Source organism: Triturus cristatus, chromosome 6 (genome assembly GCF_964204655.1).
Source record: "Triturus cristatus chromosome 6, aTriCri1.1, whole genome shotgun sequence".
NCBI classification, from domain to species: domain Eukaryota; kingdom Metazoa; phylum Chordata; class Amphibia; order Caudata; family Salamandridae; genus Triturus; species Triturus cristatus.
In genome coordinates, this window is record NC_140589.1 from 1,862,413,438 (window position 1) to 1,862,430,927 (window position 17,490).

The following is a 17,490-nucleotide window of genomic DNA, read 5'->3' on the forward strand; positions in this document are numbered from 1 at the left end:
CTGCTCTGGTGCTGTGTGCCCATTGGGTAGACCAACATGTTTCGCCATGTAGAAAGGAGTGTTGATGGATCAGGAACAGAAGGACTTTGCCAAGGAGAGAGGAGATTTGTAGGATCAGCCCCACAGGCAGGACTTCTTGCCAAGGAGGAAGTTTTGAAGGATCAGCCTGTGCATCCACCTCACCTTTGTTAGAGTTTGGGGGTCAGTTCAACTCAGATTGGTGCATTGTATTTTGAATTCAGAAATGTTTTAGTGCGGCCAATATGCAGTCTCCACTTTCCAGATTTTATTGTTTGCATGACACACACCACCAGCTCTTTTTCTATTGCAAAACACATCCTAAAAGTTTTTTTTTTATATTTACATGTTTCTGCCAGCATTACCCTTAACGTTCTCTCAACTTCTGCTCTTGAGATGCAAACATTTCTCAAGAAGAGACCAGGAACAGGTGCATTTACAAGGTGTTTGATCTTGCAAGAGAGTCCCTATAAATCTTCAGTCCCCATAAATAAAATCTGTATTTGGTGTCAGACCACTGAAAGCTGATCCTAAAAACTTGCACCAAGAATCATTTCAACTACACTTAAGGAATCCTGCTTACTGAACTCGGAAAGAATCATGGGACGAGATTCAGAAATATTTTGTGATGGCGGTGCATTCTTTTGTGGTGCAGCCCCAATGCAAATTCCATGCTGGGATTTACAAACACCACCCATATCAAGATTTGGCAGGCTCTGCATGGGATTTTAAACCCATAAGTAACACAAGAAATCACAAAGCCTGCCTTGTATTACTTTGCGTCAAGGATACATTACATAAATAGAGCATGTCCATTCCTGTTGATCCACCCATGTATTTTAATGCTGACCCATATTTTCTGAAGTCAGTAAACATAGGTTTGCACCAACATGGTGTGCCTACCTGAGGCTGGAGTAATGAGGAGAAAAATCCTTATTTCTACTTGCAACTTTCGCTTTGCATGAGTATTACTATGCCCATGAAGTATAGGCCATTCGAAGAGAAGGGAAAAACCACTGTCATGACTGTATTTTAGGTGCAGTTTGAACCAAAATGTTCCTTTTTTAAAACAAACAAGCCCTCCTTGAAAACACGCAGTGGATTCTTCCACCAATTAGCCTTACTCTAGTCTGTGGAGTGCACATGCTGACGATAATAGAATGTGTTTAGTAGACTGAGCACTGACCTTTCTGGAAGGATAGGAGGAAATATTTTCAGTGTTTTCAAGTTTACTGAGTTGAGACAATGTGTCTGCTTTGCCATTCTCTGCTCCTAGCTGGAACATGATACCTAAATCCTATTCATTAAAAGTAAAACACAACTTAGTTGTCTAGCATTTGGTACTTTTTGCTAAGTGCAGGAACTCAAAGTTTCATTAATCATTGTAAATAGTCATAGTAAGTCATGCACCTAGGAGGTAGTTTCTCAATTATATAAAGGCTGTTTTAATGTCCAACAATTCCCTTTCAACCATGTTCTAAATCTATTTTCCCTAGGTTCTTATCACCTTCAAATGCAGTAATGAACTATATATAGCAAGTGGATTGAATCTGATCTTAGCCACATAACCACAGAATTGAATGAGATGTATGAACTGGACATTGTATTTCTCCATATCAGTGTATATGATATGGTATCAGCTGGGGTGATTGATTGACGTAAACCATTCCTCACCCAAGAGGGATTTGATACCACCCACTTTTTACAGATTCCCGTCTGGCCAAGTGGATCAAATAAAAAATAAGTTTCCTTGTAGGTAGAAAGGTAGTATTCTACCCGACATCTATTCCAAACAATATTAAGAATCAAATTTTTTCTTGAAGACAGCAGGCTTGACAGTAGAATAGAGTGCTTATAGATACTCACCATAGGTTTTTAAACTCTGACATCTCTATGCACCCCTTCTATTACTGATATGGCTTTTTTCGATTGCATCTTTTGTTTTGGTCAGTTTCCTGCATCATATGGTTACTTACATTTTTAGCATTGCAGTCTCTTGTATCTGTTCTGTGAATTCCAAATGTTCTTCGTCATCAGATACTGGAGTAGCCTACCACGGGGCCATCTTGAGATATTTAAACCTGGAGATAGTTCCTTTAGTGACCTCCAAACTATGTGTGCTAGTGCTTGTTCCTTAATGTTTGTTTCTGGAACACTTTTCACTTCGATGCAGATGTCATGTCTAACATAGCACGCCTAATCTCTGGTTTAATCTATTGCACAGTCCCTTATTGAAAGGATCTAACACAATAGTGTGTTTTCTGACTTTGTGTGTGTTGTATTCTAGTTTGATACCTTTGTAACTAATCAAAAGATTTCAATAAATATATAAATACATTTAAAATTGCACTACTTGCATCTTCGCCAGCTAGCCACCAGTGGTAAGGCCCTGAACTGCACGGAAAAAGCTGGAGTAGGATTACAATATATGGAAAAGTGCCAGTCAAAGATTAAAAGAATGGATCAGCAAAATCAGAATAAATGTAATTTATTTATAGATATAACTCGTCAAAGGTGTGAGTAGCCTGAAAAGGTCTTACTGTAACATGCCTTTAAAGAAAATTGTGTCATCATCAGGATGAGCTACATTAATAAAGTAACAAAAAAGAACCTGCAGGGCTAAATGGATATTTGCCTCTAAACAGTTCAACAACAGAGATGAGTTAAGTAAATTCTGTTCCTTTTAAATTAGGCCCCCTTGAGATCTGGAGAGGGGGCTTGAATCTTAAACACCTCTCTGTTGTTGAAGCTTTAATACCTAGCAGGGCCAGACTGGCCGTAGCGGGCACCGGGCATTTCCTCGGTAGGCCGCCAGGGTGGGGGCCAGTTTTGGGCCCCTGGTGGGCCTTTTCTGTTACAATATCGCCGAAACCGGCCCTAACAAACAGCTCGGTCGCACAACCCCAGGGGGGTCTGCCAAGCAGTTTGCCAGGGCCGGTTTCGATTCCCTGATACCTAGTGTGGGGACTTTGTAAATAGAAGTAGGACAAACAGCCTTTGAAAGTGATTCCAAATAGGATAAAAGGGTGAACACTTACCTGACAGGGCTTTGACACATTGCACCCCGCAGCCAAATAAGCAGCACTTCTCATGTGCCTCGCAGTCCGTGTCACTGCTGCACTGTGGTGGGGGGAGATAGCTGCACTTTTTCTCTTTTTCTGGATCAACCGGGCAAAATCCTGGGTTCTCTGCAACACAAATAGAGGCACGTGGAGAATGAAAAAAAAAATTGACTTTAAACATCTACGGCAAGTCCAGGGCGTTAGGACTTGGTCTAAGAAATATATAAAATGTGTGTGTGTGTATATCTATATATATTTCCACATGTAATGTATGTGTGGGGTGCTGGAGCTCCACCCTCCTTAATAAATGCGGGGGGCCTACGCGGTCCCCACGCAGCTCCGGGGACCGCCACCTCCCCGGGGCACTATCAAAATATATATGCAAGTGGGCACGATGGGTCCGTGCACGCCCCGGGGATTACCAACTCCATGGGCAAGTCATATTAAATGATTCTGGCCTCCCTCAAAGTCCCATGGACTCCGCAGGCTGAAATAAAAGAATGTAGGGGTCTAGCACAAATCCCTGGGGACCACCAACTACCCGGAGCAAAGATTTACGATGGAGGGGGCACAGCCCCCTCATGGAGCCTTTTATATGGCTATGGGGAACGCCATCCCCGAGGGATGGCTCCTGCAATGTCACTAACTGCCCACCCCCGGGACATAGCTTTTTGCTGTGGCCTGGCAAGAGCTTTAACAGATCTTGACAAGACACAGCAAACACTCTGATTCCAGCAAGCAAGAGCGGAGAAATGAGCTCACTTGCTGGAAGTGGAGCATTTGCCTGTTTCCCTGTCCTCTGTCAAGCAAGCAGGAAAACAGACAAAATGCTTTCAGACACAGGGAGCTAAAAGCAATCCCGGGTCCTGCAGGAAGCGGGGGGACGGCAGGGACTGGGAGGCCCTGAGACTCCCCTGCTGTCCCAATGCAAACTGTGCTACCTGTCGGCCACTAATTAGTGAAGTCTCTTGAGATGTCATCAGTGATGTCCCTCGCCATGTCATGAGTGATGTAATACGTGAGGTCATAAGCGATGCATTGTGCGGCATAAGTTATAATTAGGTCAGGGAACTATAAATGCTAAATTCCTATGGTTTTGTATGAGTGAAATGCGAGTCTAACAATAACGTCACTGTGACCTTTGTTTTTTTCAGTGAATTTCTTTGGTTTTTATAATTCTACTATATCATCTCTGCAACCTCTGTTTTATTCTGTGATATATATATATATATATATATATATATATCATCGTTCATTACTTGTTTATTTTGATTAGCATCAGCAATCATAAAAATACAGTAAATGCATCACTAAATTTATGATCATAGCATAGAAATCGGCAAAATTAAATATCATACATAAGCAAGTTACACCCGTACTAAAAATCTAGATAAATACCAACATATTTCAATATTATCTAAAAACTGTAAATATAAAAGAGCTGGTTTTGCTTGTGAAAATTCAATGGCACAAGTAATGGACGAATATATTTATGTTGCAGGTCGGCCCATTTAGGGAAAATTAAAACAATGTGTGAAGTGTCTAGTGCAGAGGACTTATCACATGTACAAGAGGGGGGGTCTGATGGCTTGTGCCATCCCGCTAATAATTGAGGGAACATTTTCAGACAAAAGTATGTTAAAAACCATCTGTGCATAACTGGCATATCCTGTGTTAGGTAAAGTTACATTTTTACCATAGATTTCACCATAACATAATGTGTATAGCAATGTTTATGCTGTAAACCTAAGGTTCGAATTTCCTTAGTATGTACCTAAATGCTCTCATAACCCCTTTATATTGGATTTAAATTAGAAATCAGCTCTGGAGAATTTTAAAAGATGTGGTTTACCCAAATTTGTCAGTGTCGCTTTTATGTAACTTAACCAAGGTATGCGCATGCTATGTTCCATCTGCAGACAATCTTTCAGAATCAATCTGTTAAATTCCAACTCATTTTTGACAATATCGAAAGCCATAAAAGTATAGGACCCAAATGTATGTAATCATCAGTAAAGCCTGCACCTATCTCATCATGTACTATTTGTAAAATATTTTCAGCCGCTTGAATAGTAACAGCCCCAAATCTCGGCTCGAAAGGATACAGTTGGAACATACTTTACATTATAAAGGTGGAATACAGACTTTATTTGGCTATAGTGTATATGCCTAGAGCAGACATCAATACTGAAAGTGACCCAATTAAAAGATCGGATGTGTGCTTTCAATAAGGGATCTCAGGACAATTATTCATCCAGCAAGATGCTTAAGTAGCATAATTTATCCGCCTTTCCTATAACATGATCCCTTATTGGGTAGTTTTTAGTTTTAGCATTTCTAGGTCCCATTATCATAGTGTATGATTTAGAATAATGATTTCTTAGGCGCAGACTTTCCATAAAATCGGCCCAATAAAAGCTGTAGGCCATCAGGAGATAAGAACAGAATCATCTGAGTACAACAAGGCGGAGACCATTCTGTGTCGTATCTTCGGAGCATCTTTATTATATTCCCTTAAAAACTTATCTAATTGATTAATGTATAAAATAAAATGCATCTATCTAGATATATATATATATACATATTATCTACTGGCGGTCGCCAGTAGATAGTTATAGTTAGGACCTATTTTCCATAGGAAATCCGCAACATTCTATTCCCAATAAGTCTGGCGCCGGTTGACGAATCTTCGCGAAATTTTCCAAACCTTTGGCCAGCTCCGCTCCGCTCCTACCCTGAAAGTTTTGTGGTGATTCGTCAAGTGGGGGATGAGAAAAAAGGGGGTCCCAAAACGCGTTTTCCCCATGCAATTTCCCATAGGATCTGTTGTCGCAGCTACAGCCCGAACCGCTGAACGGAATTACACCAAATTTGGCAAAGAAGTAGTCCTCAGTTCAGACTCATGCCTTTTGCATAAATGGTGTGAATCCGTTCAGTAGTTCCTGAGAAAATTAGAGTTAAAAGTACATATATATCTATGGCCGGGGAGGATCCCGGACCCTTCCCGCACCGTATGCACACCCTCCCCGAACCGAGCGCGCACCCTCCCGATCGCGCGCTGAATGCTAATTGGCTGTCGAGTGTCTTTGTACATTTGAAACCAGGAACTGTTGGCGGCCATTTTCTGCCTCGGTAGAAGCGAGGCTGAAGAAGCAGGGGGAATAAGTGTGTAAAACATATAAAGGGGGCAGAGTGGAAATACTCTGACCCTGTAGAGGTGCTTAGGGGGTCCCAGAAGGACCCCCTGGGGCCCCCTTTTTTAAAAAAAAAGAAACGGTGAAATGTGCGCACGGCATGCGCATCCTATCGCGTTTGGTGCACGGATCCTCTTGCGTTGGGTGCGCGGATCGAAGGAAAAAAAATTGAAAAAAGACAAGAAATCATTGCTTCTATGACAACTTTCTACACTGAAAGGTAGGGTGTATATTTCTGTTTTTTAAAGGCATGATTCTTATTGGTTAACAAAAACTTATTGTACGGAACATTATATATGATAAGCTGACTTTGTATGTAAATGTTTTATTTATTGTTACATTTGGCTTTTATGGCTATTTAGCCGAAATAAAGTATTGACTGACTGACTGACTGACTGATAAGCTGATATGTTGAAAAGTCAAGCACACTTGCTGTCTTGTTTAGCAACATTGTGTGCTGAACTTGTGACCTGTGTGCTCAGTGCAGTGTTCCATGACTTGTTTCTATGGTAACAGGCAGAAGGCAGATTGGGGGAAGGGTTGAAATGTATTTCATTTGGAAAGGGTTGAAATGTTTAACCAATAGAAATGTGTGTTTGCCTTTGAATTTATGTGTGAAGGATTGTGATTTGATGTTTACATGTATATGTGTGGAAAATGAAAGGGAACATTTTCCATTCTTTGTTTTTGCTGAGAGGTGCACAGTGCAGAGATTCTGTAAAAGAAAATCTGGTGTGCGACTGATATACTTCTTAATCTACAAAACAAATTGAAAGGTGAGTTATTTAATTGTGAGGGGATGTATGTAGACTATTTTGATTTTAATCAGACTAATGTATTTCTCATGCTAAAGTGTAGGGAGTACTTTTTTTCTCTACAATCTTATTGACAGTGTGTGTGCATGTAGAAACCATTCTGTGATAAGCATTTGTGTTTTTCATGTGTTTGCAGACAGATAACTGTGCTGTTTTTATATTTTGGTAGAATTAGAAACTAGTCATTGTTTATGAATTTGTGAAATGAGTTATGTTTCTATATTAAAATGTAGTACTCCTTCTAGATGAAGAAATGTGTTTTGGTATAGTGCAAGGGATAGTGTTGTTTGTCTAGAATCACACAGTGAGTATGTGTGCATTTGGGAACCACTGTGAGAGAAGCATTTGGTAACATCGTGTATTTGCTGACAGATAACTGTTTTAAAACCTGTCATGTTGTCATGTTTTAGTAGCATTAGAAGCCAGTCTTTGCTTATGCATTGATAAAATAAGTCATGCTTTGACACTAATGTGCTGTACTTTAATATGTAGATTGTGTGTAGTCTCCTTACCCCTTGCACAGTTGAGAAAGAGTTTTGGTAAGTTGCTAGGGATAGTGTTGCTTGTCTAGAATCACACTGTGAGTCTGTGTGCATTTGGGAACCACTGTGAGAGAAGTATGTGGTAACATTGTGTATTTGCTGACAGATAACTGTTTTAAAACCTGTCAAGTTTTAGTAGCATTAGAAGGCAGTTTTTGCTTATGCTTTGATTAAATGAGTCAGGCTTTGATACAAAAGTGCAGTCCTGAAATATGTAGATTGTGTGCAGTTCCCTTACCACTTCCACTGTAGTGAATGAGTTTTTGTAAACTCCTAGGGATAGTGGTGCTTGTCTAAATTCACACTGTGAGTTAGTGTGCATTTGGGAACCACTGTGAGAGAAGCATTTGGTAACATTGTGTATTTTCTGACAGATAACTTTTTTAAAACCTGTCATGTTGTCAAGTTTTAGTAGCATTAGAAGCCAGTCTTTGCTTATGCGTTGATTAAATGAGTTAGACTTTGACACAAAAGTGCAGTCCTGAAATATGTAGATTGTGTGCAGTTCCCTTACCACTTCCACAGTGGTGAATGATTTTTGGTAAACTCCTAGGTATAGTGGTTGTTGTCTAGAATTACATTGTGAGCCTGTGTGCATTTGGGAACCACTGTGAGAGAAGCATTTGGTAACATCGTGTATTTGGTGACAGATAACTCTTTTAAAACCTGTCATGTTGTCAAGTTTTAGTAGCATTAGAAGCCAGTCTTTGCTTATGCATTGATAAAATGATTAATGCTTTGACAAGAATGTGCTGTACTTTAATATGTAGATTGTGTGTAGTCTCCTTACCCCTTGCACAGTAGTGAATGAGTTTTGGTAAGCTGCTAGGGGTAGTGTTGCTTGTCTAGAATCACACTGTGAGTCTGTGTGCATTTGGGAACCACTGTGAGAGAAGCATTTGGTAACATCGTGTATTTGCTGACAGATAATTGTTTTACAACCTGCCTTGTTGTCAAGTTTTAGTAGCATTCGAAGCCAGTTTTTGCTTATGCTTTGATTAAATGAGTCAGGCTTTGACACAATAGTGCAGTCCTGTAATATGTAGAGTGTGTGCAGTTCCCTTATCACTTCCACAGTAGTGAATGATTTTTGGTAAACTCCTAGGTATAGTGGTTGTTATCTAGAATCCCACTGTGAGTCTGTGTGCATTTGGGAACCACTGTGAGAGAAGCATTTGGTAACATTGTGTATTTGCTGACAGATAATTGTTTTACAACCTGCCTTGTTGTCAAGTTTTAGTAGCATTAGAAGCCAGTTGTTGCTTATGCTTTGATTAAATGAGTCATGCTTTGACACTAATGTGCTGTACTTTAATATGTAGATTGTGTGTAGTCTCCTTACCCCTTGCACAGTAGTGAATGAGTTTTGGTAAGCTGCTAGGGATAGTGTTGCTTGTCTAGAATCACACTGTGAGTCTGTGTGCATTTGGGTACCACTGTGAGAGAAGCATTTGGTAACATCGTGTATTTGCTGACAGATAATTGTTTTAAAACCTGCCTTGTTGTCAAGTTTTAGTAGCATTAGAAGCCAGTTTTTGCTTATGCTTTGATTAAATGAGTCAGGCTTTGACACAATAGTGCAGTCCTGTAATATGTAGATTGTGTGCAGTTCCCTTATCACTTCCAGAGTAGTGAATGATTTTTGGTAAACACCTAGGTATAGTGGTTGTTATCTAGAATCACACTGTGAGTCTGTGTGCATTTAGGAACCACTGTGAGAGAAGCATTTGGTAACATCGTGTATTTTCTGGCAGATAACTCTTTTAAAACCTGTCATGTTGTCAAGTTTTAGTAGCATTAGAAGCCAGTCTTTGCTTATGCGTTGATTAAATGAGTCATGCTTTGACACTAATGTGCTGTACTTAAATATGTAGATTGTGTGCAGTACCCTTACCTCTTCTAGACTAGTGAATGAGTTTTGGTAAACTGCTAGGGATAGTGTTGCTTGTCTAAAATCACACTGTGAGTCTGTGTACATTTGGGTAAGGATTGTGATAGAAGCATTTGGTAACATGGTGTATTTGCTGACAGATAACTGTTTTAAAATCGGTCATGTTGTCAAGTTTTAGTAGCTTTAGAAGCTATTCTTTGCTTATGCATTGATAAAATGAGTCAGGGTTTGACACTAAAGTGCAGTACCATGTACTATTTTCTTCACTGTGCCAGAATTGAACATTTTAAAGTTTTACCCAGGCACTGTCCTAGCAGTAGTCTGATGATTTAGTCAGTTTCCAAGTACTCATGTTGTGAACCATACATTACCACATAGACTGCTTCAAATGTCTATGCAGTATGCATGCAGTCTTCTAACATACTATACACTTGTCTTTCACATCTTCAATTCAACATCCTGTCACTCCCTTTGCACTCCTCTAGTGACCCATTCAGTACCAAGTACTAATCCATTCACTGTGTCAAAAGCCAACCACTTATAAATTCACCCAGGCACTCTCTTTGCTGTACTCTAATAATTCCGTCAGTTACCAAGTACTCATGCAGTGAGCCAGGCCTTAGCACATAGACTGCTTCAAATGCCTATTCACTATGCATGCAGGCCTCTAACCACCTACACAGTTGTCTTTCACACCTTCAATTCCCCAGTCAGTATTCATACACTTCTAGCAAACACCCTGTCACTCACCCAGTGTGTCTCCTTATAGTACTGTAATCATTCAGTCAGTTAGCATGTAGTCTTTTAGTGAGGTAGGCTTTAGGGCATGAACTGCTTCAAAGTAGTATGCACTATGCATGTAGTGTTTTAACCATCATCACGCTTGTGGTTCAGGGCTATAGTTTCTTAGTCAGTTTTTATATAAAATGTGTTTGTACAGTAATGGAATAGTATACATTTGAAAGTTATTAATATACATTTATTTGTGATTCTTTTTTACAGATACAGAGCAGGAGTGTTTCTCATCTGTTTGCACTCTTCTCGTGCAAGATTGTTTGGATGAAGGGTCCTTCAGTATTTCATCATACTTGCCATGCCGTACGAGTATTTCTTGTTAGGATCCCCTTGCAACAGAACTCTTTTGCAAATCTTGCACGTGACCAAGGTGACATTGATCTTTGTTTGCCCCTCGGGAAAAGTAAAACATTTCCACACCACTGAAGGAAAACGTTGTGGGCGTGGTGCGTCCTCCAAAAATTCATCCTTAGATATGGTGAATATTTTAAAGCGACAACATTTACAGTTTTTGTAAGTTAAACTTATAACATTTTGTTAGCTGTAAGCATTTTATATATCTGTGATTTGTATCTTGTGGTATTTTGTTGAGAATAGCATGTTGTTTTTTTTTAACAATCTTTTTGATTGTTATTTTTTTGCCCGCTGTTAAGTGATGAGTACGATTGAAATCACTATTTATAGTGAAATTTAATATATTCTGAGAACAGCAAAAAAGGCAAACAAATTACTTTGTGGAAATTATGCTGTGTTGTAAAAAATGTATTATTACGTTATAATTTTTTTTTTCCTTTTCTTTCACAGATCCAAATTTAAAAATAAGCAATTTATATGAATTTAGATTGCAATGAAAATCAGAAAAAAATGTATACCATTTTTTATTACTATTACGGTAAAGGTAAGTTTAACTAAGTCTCAATATGCAGAATGAGGAGGTCTGCAAGAAGCTACAAAGTTGAAACACGTTTCTAAAAACACTCTGTTTATACTTATGTAGTTTTGAAATCTGACCATAATCAGATATCATGTGACCTGCAAAAAAAGAGATTTGAGGGGTTCATAATATTTCCCATTGTAGCTATTGAAGGACCGCAATTATTTAAATCATTCTTCTTTGAACATCTTTGCAGACAAACTCTGTGCTTACCTTCTATCATTCGCAAGGAATTTTTAAACTGGAAATATGTCACTTTTTGTAACATAGTTATTGCGCAAGACACTCTTTCATATTTACAAATAGAGGAAAAGGCACTCTGTGCACTTTTTATACTCCATGTAAATACAACCTCATTATGCACACCAGTTTGCGTTGAAAGGGTGTTCTATAAGTGTTGTTGTGCATGATTGCACTGAATACTCATAGAACAAGACACATGTCTAGATTTGTCAGAAATCATAAATCTCGATTTGTGTGTGAATGCTGCACCATTCTAAAATTGGTGTAGGAAAGCACAACAAGGAGAATTGTTTTAATTTCTCCACATTTTTACGTCTTCAATGCATGCTAAAATGCTCGAAAACAAAGAGGAGGGGAACGAGGATCAAGGGTTTTTGTAATAAGGTCCAGCATACGTACCCAAGCGACTATATATAAACAAAGAGTATGCAGTTCCTAACAAAAGAGAGTAAAGACAAATACTAACTGTAAGGTAAACACCAGTGAAATGCAGGAGAGTGATCTCCTTGTTGGAAAAAGGCCCTCACACACCTGACAAGAAGGTGTCTTGCTTCATCATCGGGCCTGCTCCTACTCGGGCCAGCGTTGCAATGCCCGATCAGGCGCCCGTGATGGGGCCTACTTAGCGGAGATCTTTTTTCCGAAGCCGACAGGTGAGGTGCAAGTGAGGGTCTTAGTGTAGGTGAATGTGAAAGTGTGTAACGAAGTTAAAATAGGGAAAAATATTCCAATCAAGACAATTTTAATGAATATGGTTCTTCCCCTAATTAAAAATAAAAAGAATCGCGTATGGACACCCGATGTTGTGCTATTATACGCTGAAATGTGAGGTCAACATGTTTCTTGCCCTGTTATCAGTTCAATGGCAATTCCTCAGGACCTAATAGAAATCCTATCTACACATTTTTTGGTGGTGGACACCAAACACAAGTAGTGAAAAGTGACCACCCTTACAGCACTCTAAAAAATGTGGGGGTACCTCTGGTGTCAAATAAAGTTAAATGTAAGCCTTGTTATTTATGGTCCGGGCCATAACAGTACTGGTCGCTGTCGACACTGAATTTTAGTGCTGGTTCTCAGGTGAAGACAAACAGTTTTTCCTACCCCGGCGGCGCTACTTGTCCAAACGATGCTAAAATGCTCAGCATACATTGAAGGAGAAAAATGCCTTTACTGATTGTTTTTGTGCAGGAAGGTGTGTCTTCCTGCACAAAAACATGCACATGGCACAGATATCCTTGCACTATGGTGCAAGGGTGCCTGTGTCACCACATGGCTGCAGTTTAAGCAGCCGTGCAGAGAGAAGCATAGATTTGCAACATATTTATAAACATATGTTGCATCCCTGTGCTTCGGAACTACTACAGCTCACTGTTGTTAATGAGGTTACTGTGTGATGCTGCAGCACTTCCTCATAGTTCTGCACTCATACATTCACCATACGCTACTAAAGCATTAGTTCAGTCAATTACGTACTACACATACACTCATCTAAATTTTCACAAACAAACAAACAAATATAGCTCTTTTTTTAAACCAGGAAAGTTAGTTCTTAGAAGAACTTTTTTTCTTCTTTTTTGTTTTTTCATTTGTTTGTACTCTTTGGAACAATTTTGTTATTTTGTTGTTTTTTTCTAAAGGAAAAAAAGACAACAGGAGGAACAAAACAGTCAACTTCTACAAAAAAAAAATAAACACAGGTTTAGCACTTGTGGTTTTGCTGCACTCGGCAGATTAGTTCAATTGACTGCTCGCCAAACATAGTAGTTTGTTGCATTTAATGCAACAAATTTTTAGTTTTCCAAATTCTGGACGTATGTCCGGGTGAGTGCTCGATGGTGATGCTGCAGAAGTGCTTGCCACTGCTGGCTGAGGCTGCTGTCAGAGTCTTCTGCATTCCTGCTTGGCCAGGTTCACGGGATGCAGAGTCTTCAGGTGTTTTAACATGCTCGCAGTCCCACAAGAGTATTTTTTTGATGGATCTCCTCTGGAAAGCACTCTTTGACATATTTTACATGTCACTTTAGTTGAATTAGTTTTATTTTGTCCTTCTGGGAAGGTACACCACACCACAGAGGTGTATCTTTCTGTGCGTGGAGGTTCCACAACAAATTCCTCATCGGACGAATGGTCTGATTCTGATGGTGGCTGCTGTGCAGAAGCCATTGTTTTCAGAAAAATTGCAGCTGTGGAAATCTTCCCCCAAAAGTTTCTTCTAGTTCTAAGGTGTGAGATGTTCCTCCAAAGAAGCTCAAAGAAGAATGATTGAAATGGGTGGGGTCTTTCAATAGTTAGAATAGGAAGTGTAATGAACCAATCAAATCTCTTTTTTTGCAGGTCACATGGGATCCGCGCACCCTGCGCTTACGTATCACGCACCCAGCGCGCATCCGCGAAATTCAATTAAAAAGAAATATAGGATTAGATGTAAAAATATATTACTTTTAAGACTAGTTTAGAGTTTGTCTTCAATTAATATTCAGATGAAATACATATATATATGTTTTTTTAAATGTTAAATATTTCGACGGATCCGCACACCCATCGCGTCATACGCGCATATGACGCATCGCGGAAGCGCGCATGCGTCGCGTTACATACATCGTACGTCTCGCGTATAGGCTTGGAGTCACGTACTGGTCGCATTGCAAACACGTACCTAACGCATACCGTGCGCGGATGCTTCCGCGTAGGGATCGAGAACGGGTGCGCGAATCCCCCAAAAATGGAAAAAAAATAAAACATAACATTTTGAAAATATAGTTTAAAAATAGTTTTAAAAACATAAAAAAATATTTTAAAAAACCCAATAAAACCAAATAATATTTTTTAATTTTTAAAAGAATTAATTGAAAAAATAAGTTACAAAAATGGTGATAAAAAAGTTTTTCAAAAAAACATAATTAATGAAATTGACACACTGAAATTGAAAAATATAGAAATCCAATGAAAATCATTAAACATGATATCTTTAGAGATAAGTTATAGATAGGAATTAGCATTTACAAAACCTTTGAAATTCACTGAAAAAACTATAGGTTTCATGCACGTTATAGTTAGGAATTGGCATTTAAAAAACCTTTGAAATTCACTGAAAAAACCATAGGTTTCAGGGGCGTTATAGTTAGGTTTCGGCATTTAAAAAACCTTAGAAATTCACTGAAAAAACCATAGGTTTTAGGGGCGTTATAGTTAGCTGGACATTTCCCTCGTACAAAACCTAGAAATTCCCCCGTTATAGTTATTTCAGCTAACTATAACTCGCGCCCCCGCAATGCACTGCTGTGCACTGCTGATGACGTCACATATTACATCACTCATGACATGGTCAGTGACATCACTGATGACATCACTGATGACATCTCAAATGACATCACTGATGACGTCACTGATGACGTCATCCATTGAGTGTGTGTTTCTGTAAATTTTAAATATGTTTAATATATATATAGGGAAAAACCTATGGAAGAATGAGTGGGTGTATAAGTGTGTGAATGGAAGATTTAGTAGGTGTGTGACTGACTCTATAAGTGAGTCATTAAACGTATCTTACTGCAGACTAGTGAGTAAACTGTGTGAATGTCTGCCTCAGTGATTTGATGAGTGAATACTTAATAGGTGCACCACATGTCTTACATTAGATGTACAAGTTCAGTCATATCTAACTCATGGTAGTAGTCAGACATTCAGACTTGACAGAATACGTTTCCAGTTACAAGTACAGACAATTGAGTTTTCATGTTACGATCATTATCTGCAGCATGTGTCAGAATATATACAATTATAACCTATTTACACTGTACCTTTCTTGAATTATATAAACTACGGCAGACTTGTAAACATGTTTTAAACATCAGATTTGTCGACGACTGATAAGTGACACAGAACAGACAGAGCCAGGCCTAACTCAAAATGAAAAACCAAGTCCTCTCATATACTGTTATTACTGTCATTATCTCTCTAGTTATCTAAAAGAGTATGTCAATGTGTTTTAGGGGTCAGGTAACACATGAAAAGTATTATATGGACAGTAAACTAACTCTATTTCACAAACCATACTCAGTAAATGTATTTAGAAAAACTACATGGATGACTTTCTCTGCTTATTATATAACGTAGTGGGATATGAAGATTTGTGGTTAAGTGCTTTCACAAGGTTTGCTTAGACAGGAGATGTATGATTCTTGGACCGAAAGATGAAATAGCTATATCAATATTTGCTCAGGAGTATCATAGACCGTTGAATTTCCAATTTACAATCAGCAGCTGCTTCACATGTCTGATACTACATGTGGTAGTACAGATATAGCTGAGATGTGGTAGCAATCAGACAGTCAAATTTAAAAGAATATGTTTTCAGTTTCATGCACTCATATCACTTTGTGCAGCCTACTTACAATTGACCTTTTCAGACAGTTAAATGGACTATGATAGCGGTTAATAGACTTGAGATCATTTTTCAAATGTAAGATTTGTCGATGAGTTTTATTAGTGAGTCAGAGCTGCCAGTGGCAAACATATCCCAAAATAAAAGGGCAACTCCTGCTATGCCATTCTTATTAGTGTCAGCATGCTTCCAGAGTTCTCAATAAGTGTGTCAGTGTGTATTAAGGGTTACTTGACACATATACGGTACCCTATAGATACTAGATTTTTTTGTTTGAGACCGTATGCTCTCTAAATGTGTTTAGAAGAAGCTGCATGTTTCACTTTCTGCTGAATATACGGAGCACACATGTATGAAACTGTGTATTCAAGTCCTGCTATTAGGCCTGTATAGCTAAGAGATCTGTAAATGTGGGATGCTGAAGTAACTTGGAAAATATTTCTCTTCAGCAAATGAGAAACTGTACAGTTTTTAAGATAAGGTCATATGGTGCTGGGCAAATATCAGAATATATATATATATTACCTACTGGCGGTATAGTTATAGTTATAGTTAGGACCAAGTTTCCATAGGAAGAGCATTTTATGTTTTGCTTATAACTTTGGCGTCGTTTGATGAATCTTCATGAAATTTTGCAAGCTAATTCTTTGTTCATATCAGCTCCTATGTGAAAAGTTTGGGGGTGAGGCGTTACGAGCACAAGCTTGCTGCTTATGTGCTGCGAGCTGTTGCAACTAGGAAGTGTTGGCAGCCATTTTGTGATTCCATTGAAACAAGTAAGGGGAAAAAAGGGCAAAAAGAGTAGGAAACAGGAGGATAGCAGCACTGTAACCTCTGTGGGGGAGTGCGAAGCGAAGTACTCACTCCTACCGGTCTGAAAGTGCGGTGTTGCTCAGAGTGACATGGTGCTGAGATGAGATGCTGCTACACTCGGGTATGAAACGAGAGCCTAAACCGTGAGCTCATTGCTGTAAAGTGATGTGTTCTGGTCTTTGTAGCATACATGTGGAAGTAGTGTGAGTAGGCGTTTATACCCTGCAGGGAGTGGGAAGCAAACTACTGACCCCTACTGTGCGTTTATTCTATACGGGAAGTGGGAAGCGAAGTACTCACGCCCACCGGTGTGAAGACTTGGGGAGCAAACCGAGCTGATTGCTATAAAGTGATGGGCTCTAGGCTCTGTAGCATACTGGCCGCTGTAGTATAACTGTGTAAGTAGTGTTAGTATGCGTTTATACTATACAGGGAGTGGGAATCGAACTACTCACCCCTACTGGTCTGAAGACTCTGGGTATTAAACCGTGAGCCTAAACCGTGAGCTCATTGCTGTAAAGTGATGTGCTCTGGGTGCTGTAGCATACCTCAGGAAGTAGTGTTAGTTTGCGTTTATACAATACAGGGAGTGGGAAGCGAACTACTCACCCCTACCGGTCTCAAGACTCGTGGATTAAACCATGAGCTCATTACTGTAAAGTCATGTGCTCTGTGTAGTATTCCAATGTAAGTCATAGTAGAATGTTAGTATGTAATGCTACTAGAATGTAAGTATGTAATGTTGGAATGTAGGGCTGTCATGAGGGGAATCTTGGGGAGTTTGTACACGGTGCTG

The 17,490-nt window shown here is 39.2% G+C and overlaps 1 protein-coding gene across 1 annotated transcript in view; it reads right to left on the reverse strand.

The window, feature by feature from the left end:
* LOC146822222 (uncharacterized) overlaps positions 1–17,490 on the reverse strand; it is a 563,188-nt gene that overhangs the window by 405,304 nt on the left and 140,394 nt on the right. Inside the window, exon 8 of the mRNA XM_085609987.1 lies at positions 3,057–3,206. Within this exon, the coding sequence (XP_085466113.1) occupies positions 3,057–3,206 (150 nt within the window). The remainder of the gene's footprint in view (positions 1–3,056; positions 3,207–17,490) is intronic.